Source organism: Nothoprocta perdicaria, unplaced genomic scaffold (assembly GCF_003342845.1).
Source record: "Nothoprocta perdicaria isolate Ctin4 unplaced genomic scaffold, notPer1 scaffold_83, whole genome shotgun sequence".
NCBI classification, from domain to species: Eukaryota; Metazoa; Chordata; class Aves; order Tinamiformes; family Tinamidae; genus Nothoprocta; species Nothoprocta perdicaria.
The window spans coordinates 1104329-1118075 of NW_020456121.1; the positions used below are offsets into that span (position 1 = coordinate 1104329).

The 13747-nt window shown below is 47.1% G+C and overlaps 1 protein-coding gene across 1 annotated transcript in view; it reads right to left on the reverse strand.

Moving 5' to 3' along the window:
* Positions 1 to 13343, reverse strand: part of UBE2E3 (ubiquitin conjugating enzyme E2 E3) — a 41720-nt gene extending 28377 nt beyond the window's left edge. Inside the window, exons 1-3 of the mRNA XM_026052084.1 lie at positions 13330 to 13343; positions 12741 to 12943; positions 10622 to 10672 (exon numbers count right to left, since the gene is read on the reverse strand). Of these exons, the coding sequence (XP_025907869.1) occupies positions 10622 to 10672; positions 12741 to 12934 (245 nt within the window). The 5' untranslated portion in view covers positions 12935 to 12943; positions 13330 to 13343. The remainder of the gene's footprint in view (positions 1 to 10621; positions 10673 to 12740; positions 12944 to 13329) is intronic.
* Positions 13344 to 13747: the final 404 nt, after the last annotated feature.

The window sequence follows — 13747 nt, forward strand, 5'->3', positions numbered from 1 at the left end:
ACCGCACCGCCAAGGCACCTGCACTCTTCGCACTGGCTGTGATCTCCAGCAGCCCACGAGATGCTCCAGCCTGTGCAGCCTGCAGCTGTCCAAGGACTGAGGAGCGCTCAGGTGAGCACCTGTCCTGCTCCACATGTGGAATGAAACCAGCTGCCTCACAATGACAGTCACTCCAGTTGTGCCGGGTTTTGCACCTTTGCACCACTCAAGCTTTGCACCCTCCAGCTGACTTTGGTCTAACAGGGATGCTGTACATGGAAACATAAAGCCTTTACAGTGCAGTACATTACAGACCCAGCAAAACTAACTGTGTTAGGTTCCTCAACGAAGGAAGCCCAGCAAGAAGTACCTGCACAGTAACATTACTGTACTACACAAATTGCTCACTTGATGATTTATTTCTTTTTCCCTTCTCTCCCCACCAATAGACTTCAAAAGTTAAAGGGTCTTTAAAGTTACCAAAGCAAGAACGTTTCTGGGCACATATCCGTTTGGGCTGGGACCTGGGGCAGCCTGTTCCCTCCTAAGTGTCTGTTTTCCTTCCTGGACTTTTAACAAGCGGAAAACCAAAGAGCTATTTCTATTGGGGCACTAGTATTTTTAAACAACTTTGCTAGCTACTTAACTTCTCCAAGTGGCCACTGCCTATGGCAGAAGTRGGCATGTGGCAGCGCAGCTGGAGAGCTTCCCGGCTGGCCTGGCTGGTTTTCCAGGAGGATTTTAAAGGGGCGGGAGCCGGCTTAGTTCAGATCTAGAGAGAGATATGCTCACTGTAACTCCTGTCTTCTTAGCCCCACGTTAAAAAATAAATAAATAAAGCCCAAGTCCCCAGTGCAAGGGTTTCTTTTGCCAGCCTCTAGCTGCACTTTGGCTTATGGTTCCTGGCCTAGGAATGCTTTGCCTGTCTCAGTGCACAGAAAGCCTGCCCTGGCATTTCAAGTAGGAAATGTGCACCCTGACAATTCAATATTTTTTATAATATGTCAGTGTGACAAACTGCCAACCCTGAACTGTTCCACTGATATTAAAGAAGCAGCCCACAAATATCTACCGCTGCCACCAGCCCCACCGTAGAGCTCATCCTTTTACAGGCTTCTACTTTTCTCACCCAAAACCAACTAAGGTGTGAGCATTTAAGGTCCCAAATTCACTTAGTTCCATGCAAGTTGCCACAGGGCAGGATCAATTTTAAAGTTTTGTGGAAGCTTCTCCAGTATTTAAAGGACACTGAAGTAACATCCCTGGCTACAACAAGAAGGAGGTAGAGGCTGCAAGGGCTACAGCACCTCAAGAACCCAGGTGGGGCTTCTTCATACTCTGAGATTTAAACTATTTAACCAAAAAATTTCTACAACCAGGAAAAGAAACAAATTATTGCAAATGGATCTTTCCCTTAAAAAAAGGGAAGGGTTAAGTTATTGGTGTGTGAGAACTCATACTCTATGCTGGACCTTTTCTAGAAGTTTCATGTCTTGTACTGCACCATGTGCCCTTGGCAAGCAGGGCCAGCACAACCAGTGTGACAGAACCACCCYCCGGAAACATAACTTGTCCTGTGGATTGTAGCCTGGTCCCTGATGCTGATGAGACTCTAAATGGGCTGCTGAGRAGCCGCTGCAGAGTTCCCTGTGCTGCTGGCCCCGGCGTGGGGCTGCCTGCGCGGTGGCAGGGCCGCCCTCAACACGCTCTAGCGCGSCTCGAGCTCGGTGGGTCGGGCTGCCTTGCAAGGGCAAGGCCGAAGAAACTTCCTCTGCTCCCTGATGGGCAGCCCCCGGAGCCGTGCGGAGGGTTTCTGCCGAGGGAGGCACCCACCTCAGGGCTGAGTTGTGAATCCTTGACACTGGCCCTTACATTTGCTGCCACTGCTGGCTGCCTTCCCAGCGTCTGCACCCTTGTGCATGCCTCACAGAGGAACTACTGAAGTTTATAGCAGCATTAACTCATCGGCTGGAAAGCCGCCAGGCCGCTTACATTTTCACTGCAGCCTTCTGAGCGCAGACGCGGYGGGGTGCTGGCCACGGGATCCAGGGGCAGAGGCCGCGTGCGGCACCGCTGCTGCCGTGGGCTTGGCCAGCACGTGCACATGCATTAGGGCTTGCTCAGCCCCTGCCCATTGCCTCTGCCAAGCAGGGGGAAGTGTCCCTCGCTTTTGTTTACCTCAGTATTAGAGAGACTTACAAGCCGGGAACAAAAGCAGAGTCCAACCGCAGAGCATGTGACGGAGCAGGGGCGCGAGCTGCGGCCCGGGCAGGAGCCCTGTGCCCTGTTGCGGGGAGCRGCGCCGGGGCCCGGCACCTCGCTGCGAGGGGCCAGCAGCACGGGGCAGCTCCGGGCCAGGGAGGCAGTGCCACTCACTCCTGGAAGCACAAAATCCTCCCAGCCGTTACCGCTTTCCTRAAGAACTGCTCCTTATCTGGTCTTTTTCTCCGTGGATTTGTGCAGTTGATTATTATCCCTACTAAGTGTAGTGCCTTATAATCCTAATTATCAAATGATGTGCTATTTTTAAAGTAACTTTTCATCTGTCCAGGTCACTCTACACTCTAGTTCTGTCCTCCAAAGTGCCCACAGCCCTTCCTCCTTGCTGCTGCCTGCACATGGGATAGTGACATGCCCTAGTCCGGTAGCTAATGAAAGCATCATTACTAATGAATATGGGTCAGTCCTCTGCAGACCCTCTCTACAAATCCTTCCGACTTGGGCATAAGCTATTGGTAACCCCAGCTCAGTGACATTTTGTCTGTCATCTCTTTCCTCATTTGCTTTTGGAAGTGACATTAGACCTGGCTGACAGCGGTGACAATCCTGTTGAATCCTAAGAGACGTGGCTGTTCTGCTTTACAACCAGTGGCATCAAGATTAACAACTGCTGCCACCACAGTTCTGAGCTGSACAACAGCATAGCGCGTGGGGCCACTCCAGAAAATGGATGCAAATGAACGCAAGCAGGTAAGGGCTCATTCCTCACGGGAACTGGCTCCAAGTTAAAGCTAAAATACAGTTCCTGGCCTGTTTAATGGTACGCGTGCTCCTGCCCTGGATGGCAATTAGCCATCCTTGCTCCTGCCCCCACAACTTAAAATCGCTCAAGGAATTTTTCAGGACAGCTACATTATGTGCTTCRCAGGCAAATCCTAGTGAACCAGGTAAAAGATCCCTGCATTTTTATACGAAGTAGCCAACCTGCTTTCAAGTAGTTTAACTGATTCTCTTACTTGCACTTTTTAAATTTAGRTTAAAATTACGTGTCTTGAGGCTGTAGAAGTAAAGATCAAATCAAAGAAAAGTAACTGATCTGCTTGGGCAAATCAGTCTGGGGAAGTATTTGAAGTGCYTGCCCTGCTACAAAATACATCTGACAGATTGGCAGTGTTGAGCAATATTCAGTTTGGGTGTAGAAAGAAAAAATATACAYGGTGTATTTTAGTGTCTGAAGAGGCTTTGTCCAAATAGATATTTGAAATGCAGATTTTCCTYTGGATCTAAGAGCAATTTACTCCAAGCTCTTACATTATTTTTCCCCTCAGTGCTTAAAGCAGTGTGTAAACAGCCTGGTCCTCCTTGGGCCCTTTYGGTTGTTTCCCAATAAAGGTTGAATGTAATGAGGTCAATTTTCTAACACCAGTTAGTTGAGTGACAACTGTTTAAACTATTTAAATAACCCTCAAATAGATACAGGTTGACATGAATTTCTTTTATAGTTAGATACATCTTATCATAATTTTTTTCTATAGTTTTGACAGTAATACTAACGAAGACCGGTGAAAGCTTTTATAAGGTGTTTTAACTAAAACACAGACCTATTTAAGAGCATGTTTGAAAGCACTGTGTACAGTTCTGCAAGGGCCTAAACTGAGAGTTTGTACGCATGAAAACTTACTCCTGTGAGCAGATACKTTTAGTTGTGTTGCATAACTCTGTCTTCATTATGCCACTCGTATTTACTGGTATGAGAATTCACTTGGGGGTAGTTTAAAAACCCAGGCGTGTTGCTTGTAAGAGGCTCATTCTAGTACAGCAAAGCATTAGGCATTTTAAGATAGTGGATCTGTCACTCCCAACTGAAAGAAATAATTCAAATATTCTTACAATTCAATGCATTCAAGAGCTGCCTAGTCTTCCATTCTTGCATTTATTAAAAATAAGGGCTCATTAAATAACATTTTAGCTATACCTAACAGTTTTAAGCCTCTTGCTGGAATGTCTTTCTAAACTTGCTTCCTCCCTGCTCGTAGGCAGCTTTGCTGGCTGCTTGCAGACCAGGTAACAAGTGCTCTGCACGTGTGAAGATGCCACAATGAGCTGGTGCTACAGCTGGACAAAACCCGCCTGACCTAAACTGCACTCCTTTTGTAGGAAAGAGGAAAGAACAGAAAACTGCTTGACAGGAATAGCTGTAGCTGAACTAAGTTAGATAAACTTATCTTTAAATTGCTCCAAGCCGTGGACTTATGTCCAGAGATTAACAATGAAGGAATTACTTCAGAGGGAACTGCAAGACTAATATAAAGTAATCTTTGAATATTTAAAAGATGGCTTCAGATGGGATCTTACAGGATTTGTGAACCCTCTTAATTTGTACTTCTGTAACTGCAAACTCTATAGAAAAGTGCTTAAAAATAATTATGTGCATTTGTATTCTCAGAACTGTTTTGTGAGCTCCAGCTTGCTTTTCCATGTCGCATTCAGGAGTGAACTAGTGTTTGGGGTAAGACAGAATGAAAACTATGATGTAACTCTCAGAAGATACATTATAAAGTAGAGCTAGGGTGTAGCTCATTCAACTTTAACAAAGATGTTTTYATATACACTCTTAATACACTGTCTCTTACCTATCTTAATCAGTGTCTACAGGGTGAAGGTAAAAACATCAAAACTGAGGTAAAAAGGGGTAGAAAGGGACCAACAGCTTTTTCAGGAGACTAAGTATAGCTTAACAGGGAGAAATTTACCCAGTAAGAAATGAACAGAATAAAGGAGGATGGGAAGCACAAGTTAAGAAGATGTAATCACATTTGTGCTATTGTACAGGGGTATTTAACTGCATTCAGAAATATCTTCCTCCTACAGAYTTTAAAAAGCAACAAACTAATGCCTGGCTTTGACAGCCATGGAATGTAAACTTGCTACACTTCAGAAACAAAGGAAGGGATTGATTTATTAATACCTGTGTCTGGCAAAATGCTGTGTGTGAACTGGGTGTGAGGGAAGGCCAGCAGAGTAGCTTTGATGCCCCATTTAAACTGCTCAGGTTTGGGTGGTGCCTTGTCCCCTGCCCTGGGGCAGGCTGAGCAGTAATGGCACTGGCTGACGGTGGTCACCTCCGCAGCCACTGCTGTGCAGGAACATCTTCCACAGGCTCCACTGTCTGCAGAGCACACACTTGCCTATAATCCTGCCGTAGAAGAGGGTATGTTAACAGAAGGGGGGCTTCGCCCAGCTCGTCTGCAGCTCTGTTCCCCTCACACGGGGCTGAGGAAGGGTCCTTGAGTGTGGAGCTGCGCCTGCCTGCCCGGGAGGCTGCCCCGGCTCTGCTGCTGCCCCTCACAGCACCGCGGCCAGGGGAGGGCACTGACCTGGGCGGCTGCAGCGAGGCCAGAGCGGCGCTTCCATGGGGCAGCAAGGACAGGGCAGGGACCCACACCTGCCTTCACCCTCCTCGGGCAGGGACCCGCACCTGCCTTCACCCTCCTCGGGCAGGGACCCGCACCTGCCTTCACCCTCCTCGGGCAGGGACCCGCACCTGCCTTCACCCTCTTCAGCTGAAGCAGCGCAGCTGGCTGCTCTATCAGGGCTGCATGGGCGCTTTTGCTCGGGTCAGGTACCTGTGCAGCGGGTGAGGCTGGCAAAGCTTTTCAGCGCAGGACAGGCCCAAGATGCAGCAGAAACAAAATGGACAGGTGCAGTACAGTGGGAGCACAAAAATCCCTACTAAAACCTCTCATGCCTGCTGTGGGCAATGCAAAATACATTGGTCTGTTTGGTTTCTTCACAAACTTAATATGATCCAAAGCAATTCTGAGGAGAGGATTCTATTTTTTGAGAAATGGGATAAAATAAGTTCACAGGGATGCAGTTATTTAATGTAAACATGCTRTGTCAATACACAAGTGAGGTATTATCCAAATAGGCTGCACAAGGACTATATGAAAACTTTCTTATATTTTGTCTTTGATAATTGTCTTTAACTTAGCTTTATTATGCACACAATGTAACTGAAAGCCACTGCAGAACAGTTCCTTTCTAGGAACATGAGTTACGATGCAATCGTAGCAGGAACCAAAAACTAACACAATTTTTAGTCTGCTAGTCACAACCTCAAGTAATTTAAAATGAACAACTCCTAAATTATCTACTTAAAAGTCTAGGAAAGGATACAAATAGCAAAAGCAGCTGCTGCCTTTTGTAGTATTGCTCAAGACATCACTTTAGTTACTATTAGCAGTGAAGGCATGAAATTAATCTGAAAAAATCTTCCCAACAGACCTGGGTCCAGGTGCTCACAGGCTAGAAGGTGTGACAGAGCAGGAAGCGTTTGCCGTGACCCAGGAATCCCTGTCCTTGTAGGAACTCCCACTTGCAGGAGGAGGAAGAGGAAGGCTGCCTCAGAGGGCAGCTGAGGAACGCGCTTTTGTCTTGCTTTTTAAACCMCTTGCTGTCAGATGTCTGTTTTTATTACTATTTTTAACTTGACAAAAAAGATAAGAGGCAACTGACCAAAYAGGAATCAAAATACTCAACTGTTGGCCCTGCGTGTGAAAGGAGCACTGCTTTAAAACATCTCTCTGCAAATGGCACAAATTAAGATCCCTGTGGATGTAATGACTTTGATATTTGCTCTCATTTCCTATAAAGCTTATACCAAACTGGACTTGCTATAAATGGGATTATAATTTATAAGAACAGGTTTTGTATGGGTGTTACTAAATTTAATTAATATTGGGTTGTACTTCAAAAACATTCTCCTGAAGATGAACAATGCTTGTTTCTGGAATGGAAATGAGGAGGAAAGGCAGGGAGCGTATTCCAGTTACTGTGGATGAGCAGAGCTGCCAGGAACAACTGAAAGAGGCTGCTACAAATCACTGTTCCTGGGAATGGCCCCCTTTCCACCAACCCTAAAATCTAGGAAATGCCTGAGTGCCAGAGGCAGCTGTGCCCTGCTCCACCCGAGCTGCAGTCTGAGCTGTGCAGCTCCAACAGTCTCATTTATAACCTGAGCTACAGTGCAGTGACCTCGGCTCCAAAAGTTTTGTTATGAACTGAAAACAGTGATTCCAGATATGTCAAACCTATTTAAGAAAATCTCTGCAGCATGCATTTGCCATGCCTTGCATGAAAGATCCTYGGAACATTATTCTGGGAATGCATAGCAGTGGGTTTTGGCAAATTTCTATACCTYGAAGCATGTATAAGCACTTGGCCATGGTTTGAAATTGAGCTGCCTAGGAGCAATAGGGCCCAGACCTTTTCTAGCTTCCCATTATACTATTAAAAGCACRAAAGAAATTAAATACAGCCACTGCATCAACCGTAGTGCTTTGATGGGAGCCAGCAAAAGCGAGGAAATGCAGGATGAGACACCTGTGCCCAGCTTACCCGTGTGCTGCAGTGCTAGGGCGCTCGCTGTGCAGCACCTTGCTCGCTTCAGGCTCGTGTGTTAGAGGGGAGAGAACAGAGACACAAAGCAGCACTTCATTTCCTCCCCATTAGCTGTGRTGCCCTAAGAACAAGTCTAATACTGTGTGCTCTACCTTCCTTGGAAATTGCACCAAAATCCACATGAACTTAGAATACACCTATGCTGCAGCGAAGCTATCCRCATTAAATATTTAACTTCTGCACTTGGTACCCCCAAGGATGTAATCTGTATTTGCACACTGACATGACAACATGATTTGTCTAGTAGGACACTGTCCAGCCAACTGAAAAGAATCTGAAATACAGGGCCAACCTCTACTGTTGAAGCATGCAGAAAATGATTTAAACATTTCTACTGTTTGTCTTTCTGCTACCCCAGTGCCTAAAATAGAACTTAATGTACCGTCCAGCCTTGCTCAGCACACCCAAGAATGGAGATCTCCTGGGGCCCTAGCATTTCTATAAAACAGATGTTACAGTAATAGATGTGACTGTGGGAAATCTAACTGCTGCAGAAACCTACATAGCTCTTGCGTGTGAATTACACTGCAACAGTTGGTGTCACYTTTTAAGCAGCTAAATCAACTTTAGATCATTTTGACAGAATTGGATTAGAGAGCAACTCTGTGTACAGTTATCCTGGCAGATGAGAAGGGGCAGTAGCCATCAAAGTGTTTAATACAACACAGGAGAGCTCGATACGTGGTTCAGCATTCGTACCTAAAAGAACACTTATGATTTTGCATGTGCCTTTATCATATTAAAAAATCCTTAATTTTATCCCTCTGTAACTAGGTAACCAGAATGACTCAGTGTCCAGGAGCATCAGTTGCTAGTTGCACTCTGGCAATAGCTCCAATCCGGCAACATGCGGATCACAAGGGACAAGGCTGTGCTCCAGAATGGGGAGCAGCCAGGAGCGCGACCTGAAGAAACCTAGTGCACAGCTTATGACAGGGGCGTTATCACTATGTACYCATGTACTACAGACTTATTATTTCTACATTACAAAATGGTGAGAGGTGCTCTGCAGCTCCTTGCATGATGAGGCAATGAAGTGGGAGAGTCCTATGCCCGCACCGTTGGTTGCCTCATCGTGGCTTCTGCCGCCTGCAAGGAGGTGCATGACGTGTCCTTGCCCTCGCCTGCTCCGCGTGAAACAGCTGCATTTACCTCCCTGCACAGAAAGGCCCCTTCTAAAAAATGTCCATTGCAGGGTAATGGTAATCCCTCAGGCAGTGCAATCCTGCCCAAACAGTTCATGCYGAAAACCCAGAAAAGCTGCTGTTAAAGAAGCCGTGGTCTCTTGCAAATACTTTTGATTTTTGCAGGAGGGAGAAGTACATTCACCATGCATTAGTGAGATAAAGGGTTTAATTCCTCTTTAAAAATACTCATGGCAACAGAGGCAAAGACTTCCTCACTGGCAAAAAATAATCTCTTCCCCTATGCTATGCAGAAGAGAAACCCAAATTATCTTAAATGCACTGGTGCTGTGGAGGGGTACAACCCCCTCAACAGCGTTTCTGGGCACCTGGTAGTCCCTGCTCCCAGGAAGAGCCCTTGGCACCGCTCTGGTGCCGACAGTGCAGAGGCCTGTTTTCCAAGCAGCTCAGTATCAGATGGTATCGGAGCAGGAAGAGGCTTCTCTTTCTGAAAGCCAAGCTGCCACTTACTGTGCACAAAACTGCCTTACACTTCCTAAAAGTAGTATTGCAGCAAAGTGTTTTATTTCCCTTAAATGCTTTCTCTCCTATCATGTCCCATTTGGGAGCCCAAGCATAAAGTGCATGACAGACTGAAGAGCCACACATACAACGAAGAGCTGCAGCCTGCAAGTAATATGACTTTTTAAGAGACACCAGCTCTCCCTGCAGAGCTTCCCCTGCTAAAAAGGAGGAAGCACCAACCCTGCACCCAAATCCATGAGACCGCCGGTCCTGAGCACCGGGCGGGCGGCACCTTCACCGCAGACTGCCCCGGGAACAGCCCCGGTCCGGCCCCGCGCGTGTGCAGGGGGCAGAGCAGCTCCCGCCGTGCTGAATTCACAGGACACCTGCACCCAGCCCTGCACCCCTGCTTGCAGCAAGGCAAGCAGCTCCAACATAGAACCAGAAAGCACTTCCAGCCCTTCTTCACATGTGCACAGCTCTGCCTCAAGCACTGGCGCTACGAAACTGAAGACACCTCGCAGTCAGATCGTGCTGGAATGCACCAAAGGAAAGCTGCGTTATTTAAATGTAGTTTTACGGCACATTTGACAGTGGATGCTCAGAGCTAATGAGAATTTTTATGCATCCTTTAAACAAAAGTGAAACACTTAAAATAGTTAAATAAATTAGCTATATTACTATTTTTTCCCATTGATCAAGTGCTCCAGTTTCCTTCACTTTAAGGCTAAATCACGTAATTTTTCAATCTTAAAACTGTGTTTTTTTGTTTTTTAGAGGGAAAAAAATAGCATCTCTCCATTGAGGAACTTCCTTAAAAATATCCTTTATCGAGAGACTTCTACAACACTGAATGAGAGGCACAAATCTCAAAGGTAATGCTTCACCTTTTCTAACTATTAAGCAACATATCCTAGGAGAAAGCATGCAAAAATCACAATTCCTTGCCTAATTTCAGCATAAAGCAGTAACTCTAAACCTGGCACTCAAAAAACAGTTCAGACTGCAAGCAGGCACTAAGCTTCAGCACATGATGAAATGGATATTAATGTTTCACAAATAYGGTGCTCAGTTGCAGGAAAACAAGCAGCAAGACACCTTACTATATATGCCAGCTCCTAAAGACTGCCCCTCCAGCACGCAGACAACAACATATCAAACTTCAGCACCCACCGCTCCCGACCCGCTCGYGTTTTGCAGCACGCAGTTTCCTAAAGCCACCGGTTGTAACCAGTGCAGAGCCTCCCCGGCTGTTAGCCCGAGCACATTCACCTCCCAGCCCGTGTGCAATTTAAGAAGTTGCCACATACCTGCAGTTAGGGGGAGGATCGAGGGTTATTTCAGCTAGCTCCTTCTGGATTCTGTTGGTGAAATGAGAACAGACACAAAGCATGTGAGATAGTCTATAGAATAAATCAGGGAATTACACTGCCCTCTACCACCATGCAGTTAAATGCAAGATTGGCTTTGCCTTCAGTAATGCTAACATGGCTGCTTCCTCTTTGTTCTCAGAGGCATAACCCAAATCCCAAAGCAGAGAAACTTTGCTGCTTTTTTCCTGCCCCACGCTGTAAATAAACAGACCGCTTGCCACGCCGTTTGACAGGGATTTCCCCCAAGAATTCAGAAAAGCACCTATTTTCATATCCAAGCGCTCCTTAGCGGAGAGATTTGCTTTTCAAGCTAATATGCAAATGAGGGGGGGAGGCTGCTCGGGAATATTCAACGCGGCTCCAAAGAGCCGAGGGAGCCGAGGCYGCGGCCGAGCAGACACCTCCCGTGCAGGGGCTCTGCCCGGCCACTCTGCAGCGGTTCACACGGAGCTGGCAGCCCTGCCAGGCTGCTCCAGTACTGGGATAACCTCTGTGCATCAAGCTGGCTTCTCTGCACACCCTGTGCTGCCCTGGAGCCCACAGCCCTGAGGTCACCGGTGAGCTGGCTTGGCTCTGCCCCACAGCAGCCCCTCCCGAGGTGCTAAGGTCCAAAGAGGAATTCTGAAAAGTTTGTGTCTGTTTAATAGTTTCTTCAGATAGACAAGAGGTTAAGATGTTAAAAGATGCACGGTAAATTCCTCTTAAAAATATCAAATAAGAATTTTGTCCCAAAGAGGAGCATAAAAGCAAGACCGTTCTTTCCTTTAAATAGGAAGCATTAAAATATGAACTAATTGAAGCTGATCCCAAAGCCCTTACGCTAGTCACACTGAGTTCAATCAGACCACTCAACTATTTGAGATCTATGGAATTAGACACACAACTAAGCAAAATCCAGGCAAGACAGGAAAACTCAGTCTTGGGTTTCTACACAAGGTATTGTGGGCTTTTCAGGAACAGACAAGGAATAATAAATTATAAAATCTTCACAGTGTTTCCAAAACTCTTCCTTCTTTAGCCAGTCCCACTTCAAAGTGTTTTTTAAAAAACACAGCTGTCAAAGCCACCCATATTCTGCAGCAATATTAATGTATATTTCAAAAAGTATTTACTGAATTAAGTCCAATATAAAATTCCAAAAATGCTCCTAAAAATCTGAAATACAGTATTCATGCTGAATAAGCAAAACCTGAAGATGCTTAGTAAAGAGCTCCTATGCATTCTTATGGATAAYCTACAGCGCTTCTTGCTACAGGTTAAACTTAATACTTGTAAAGAGAAGGAACTCTGGGGAAAAGACTGGAAAGTTGCATTTCATCTCAAAGAGCCACGGGAATGAAGGGATTTAAAGCTCGTTTGTTTCACCCAGCTGGACCTGCAGGAAAGGGTCCTTTTCTTGAGAGCAGCACTACCAGAAACTTACACAGAAGTCAAAACACGCCCTGTGACCAAGGAAGCTTCCCGGCTCACTGCAGAGCCCACGACAGAACCCACCTATGTGTCCCAAAGCAAAGGACACGCTTAAACTTCTTCCAGCCAAACTGCAGAAACTTTGTTTCAGGTATGTGAGGCTGTGCTGCAGGTTGACGAGAAAAGCTAGACACTGGGCCCGCAAATCCCAATTGTGTGTGGGGGTGATTTCTTTAATTAAAGTGTGCTTCATGACATTAGTCTATATGCTGCTAATACACCCTACGACACTGCCCTATAGCAATGCGGGTGGGAGAACCAATTCTGTGAAAGACACCTGAGGCTCACACACCCGCTCCCTCACACATCCCTGCAAAGACAAAAAAGCAAAAAAAAAAAAAAAAAAAAAAAAAAAAAAAAAAAAAAAAAAAAAAAAAAAAAAAACCATACGTCCAGCAAGTTACCAAGTCCTTAAGCAACTCCTCAAAAGAAATACAAGTTTGCTTAACTGTTACCCCAGTAATGCCTAACAGACACCTGCATTTAAGATGTTTGTACTTTGCTTTCTCAAAGGGCTTTACAAGAATCCAGCTGCACAGAAGAGTGCCACTGTAAATACTGTGAAAATCCTTATTCTCACTTTTACCTTTTYGCACTAGTAGATAGCTTAGCAGTAGTTTTGCTGGAGAGTTTGGTGTTTTTCTTCTGCTGGGTCGCAGAAGGTTTCCGTTCTTCCTGCTCTTCAGGTTCAGGTGCTGGAGGATCCCTCTGATCGGCATCCGAGCTACCACTGCTGGTGCTCGGGCTCTCGTCGTCCGACCTCTGCCTGTCGCTGGACATGGTGGGCGGCTTCGGGCACGCAGGGGAGAGAGGCAGGTTAGTGCCACGTGCGGGACCCTCGCCCCCGTTCCCCCAAGTTCTGGGGGYGCTTCCCAACTCATGGCAGCTCCGCGAGGTGCAGAAATAGCCCCCAACGCACCTCTGTGCCTCATCCTCGGCAGGGGCTGCCGTTTGACAGCTACGAGGCAATATTTACACTTCTGGAAATACAGATATTTCCAATTTTTAAGCCCACTCGCATTTTTTTCATACTTTAAACAATATGCCAATTGTCGACTTTGTTCTGAGGCATGAGACAGATTTAGCAGGGTACTTAGGCAAGGCACATTAATAACTTATGACACATTGTAAATAACAGACCTCACCGAGAATGTTTTTTAAAAAGTCACTAATACCCTGTAAATATTGACACTGGAGCGGCGCGCTCGGCGGGTCCCCCGCTCGCCGGCACAGACCCCGCTGCCGGGGACGCGCTCGGCTGCTCCGGGACGCGGCACCCGCCGCTACAGGGCCCTTGGTGCCGGGGGGGGGACACGCGCCAAGGGCTTTTCCCCCTATTCCCTGCCCATTTGTGCCCCTCGGGCTGCGCTGGGGGCAGCGGCCGCCGCAGGCCCCGCACGGCGGAGCTGCCGGCGGGGGGGGAGTGGGGGGGTTCCCGTCCCGTCCCGTCCCCCCTCCCCTCCCCTCCCCTCCCCTCCCCTCGGGCCCGGCCCCGCCGCCAGCACCGACATGTTGCCGGGCGGCGGGGGGGGAAGGGGGAGCTGCCCCCGGCGGCCGGGGGGGCCGAGGAGGAGCGCGGCGGCGCCGGGAGCT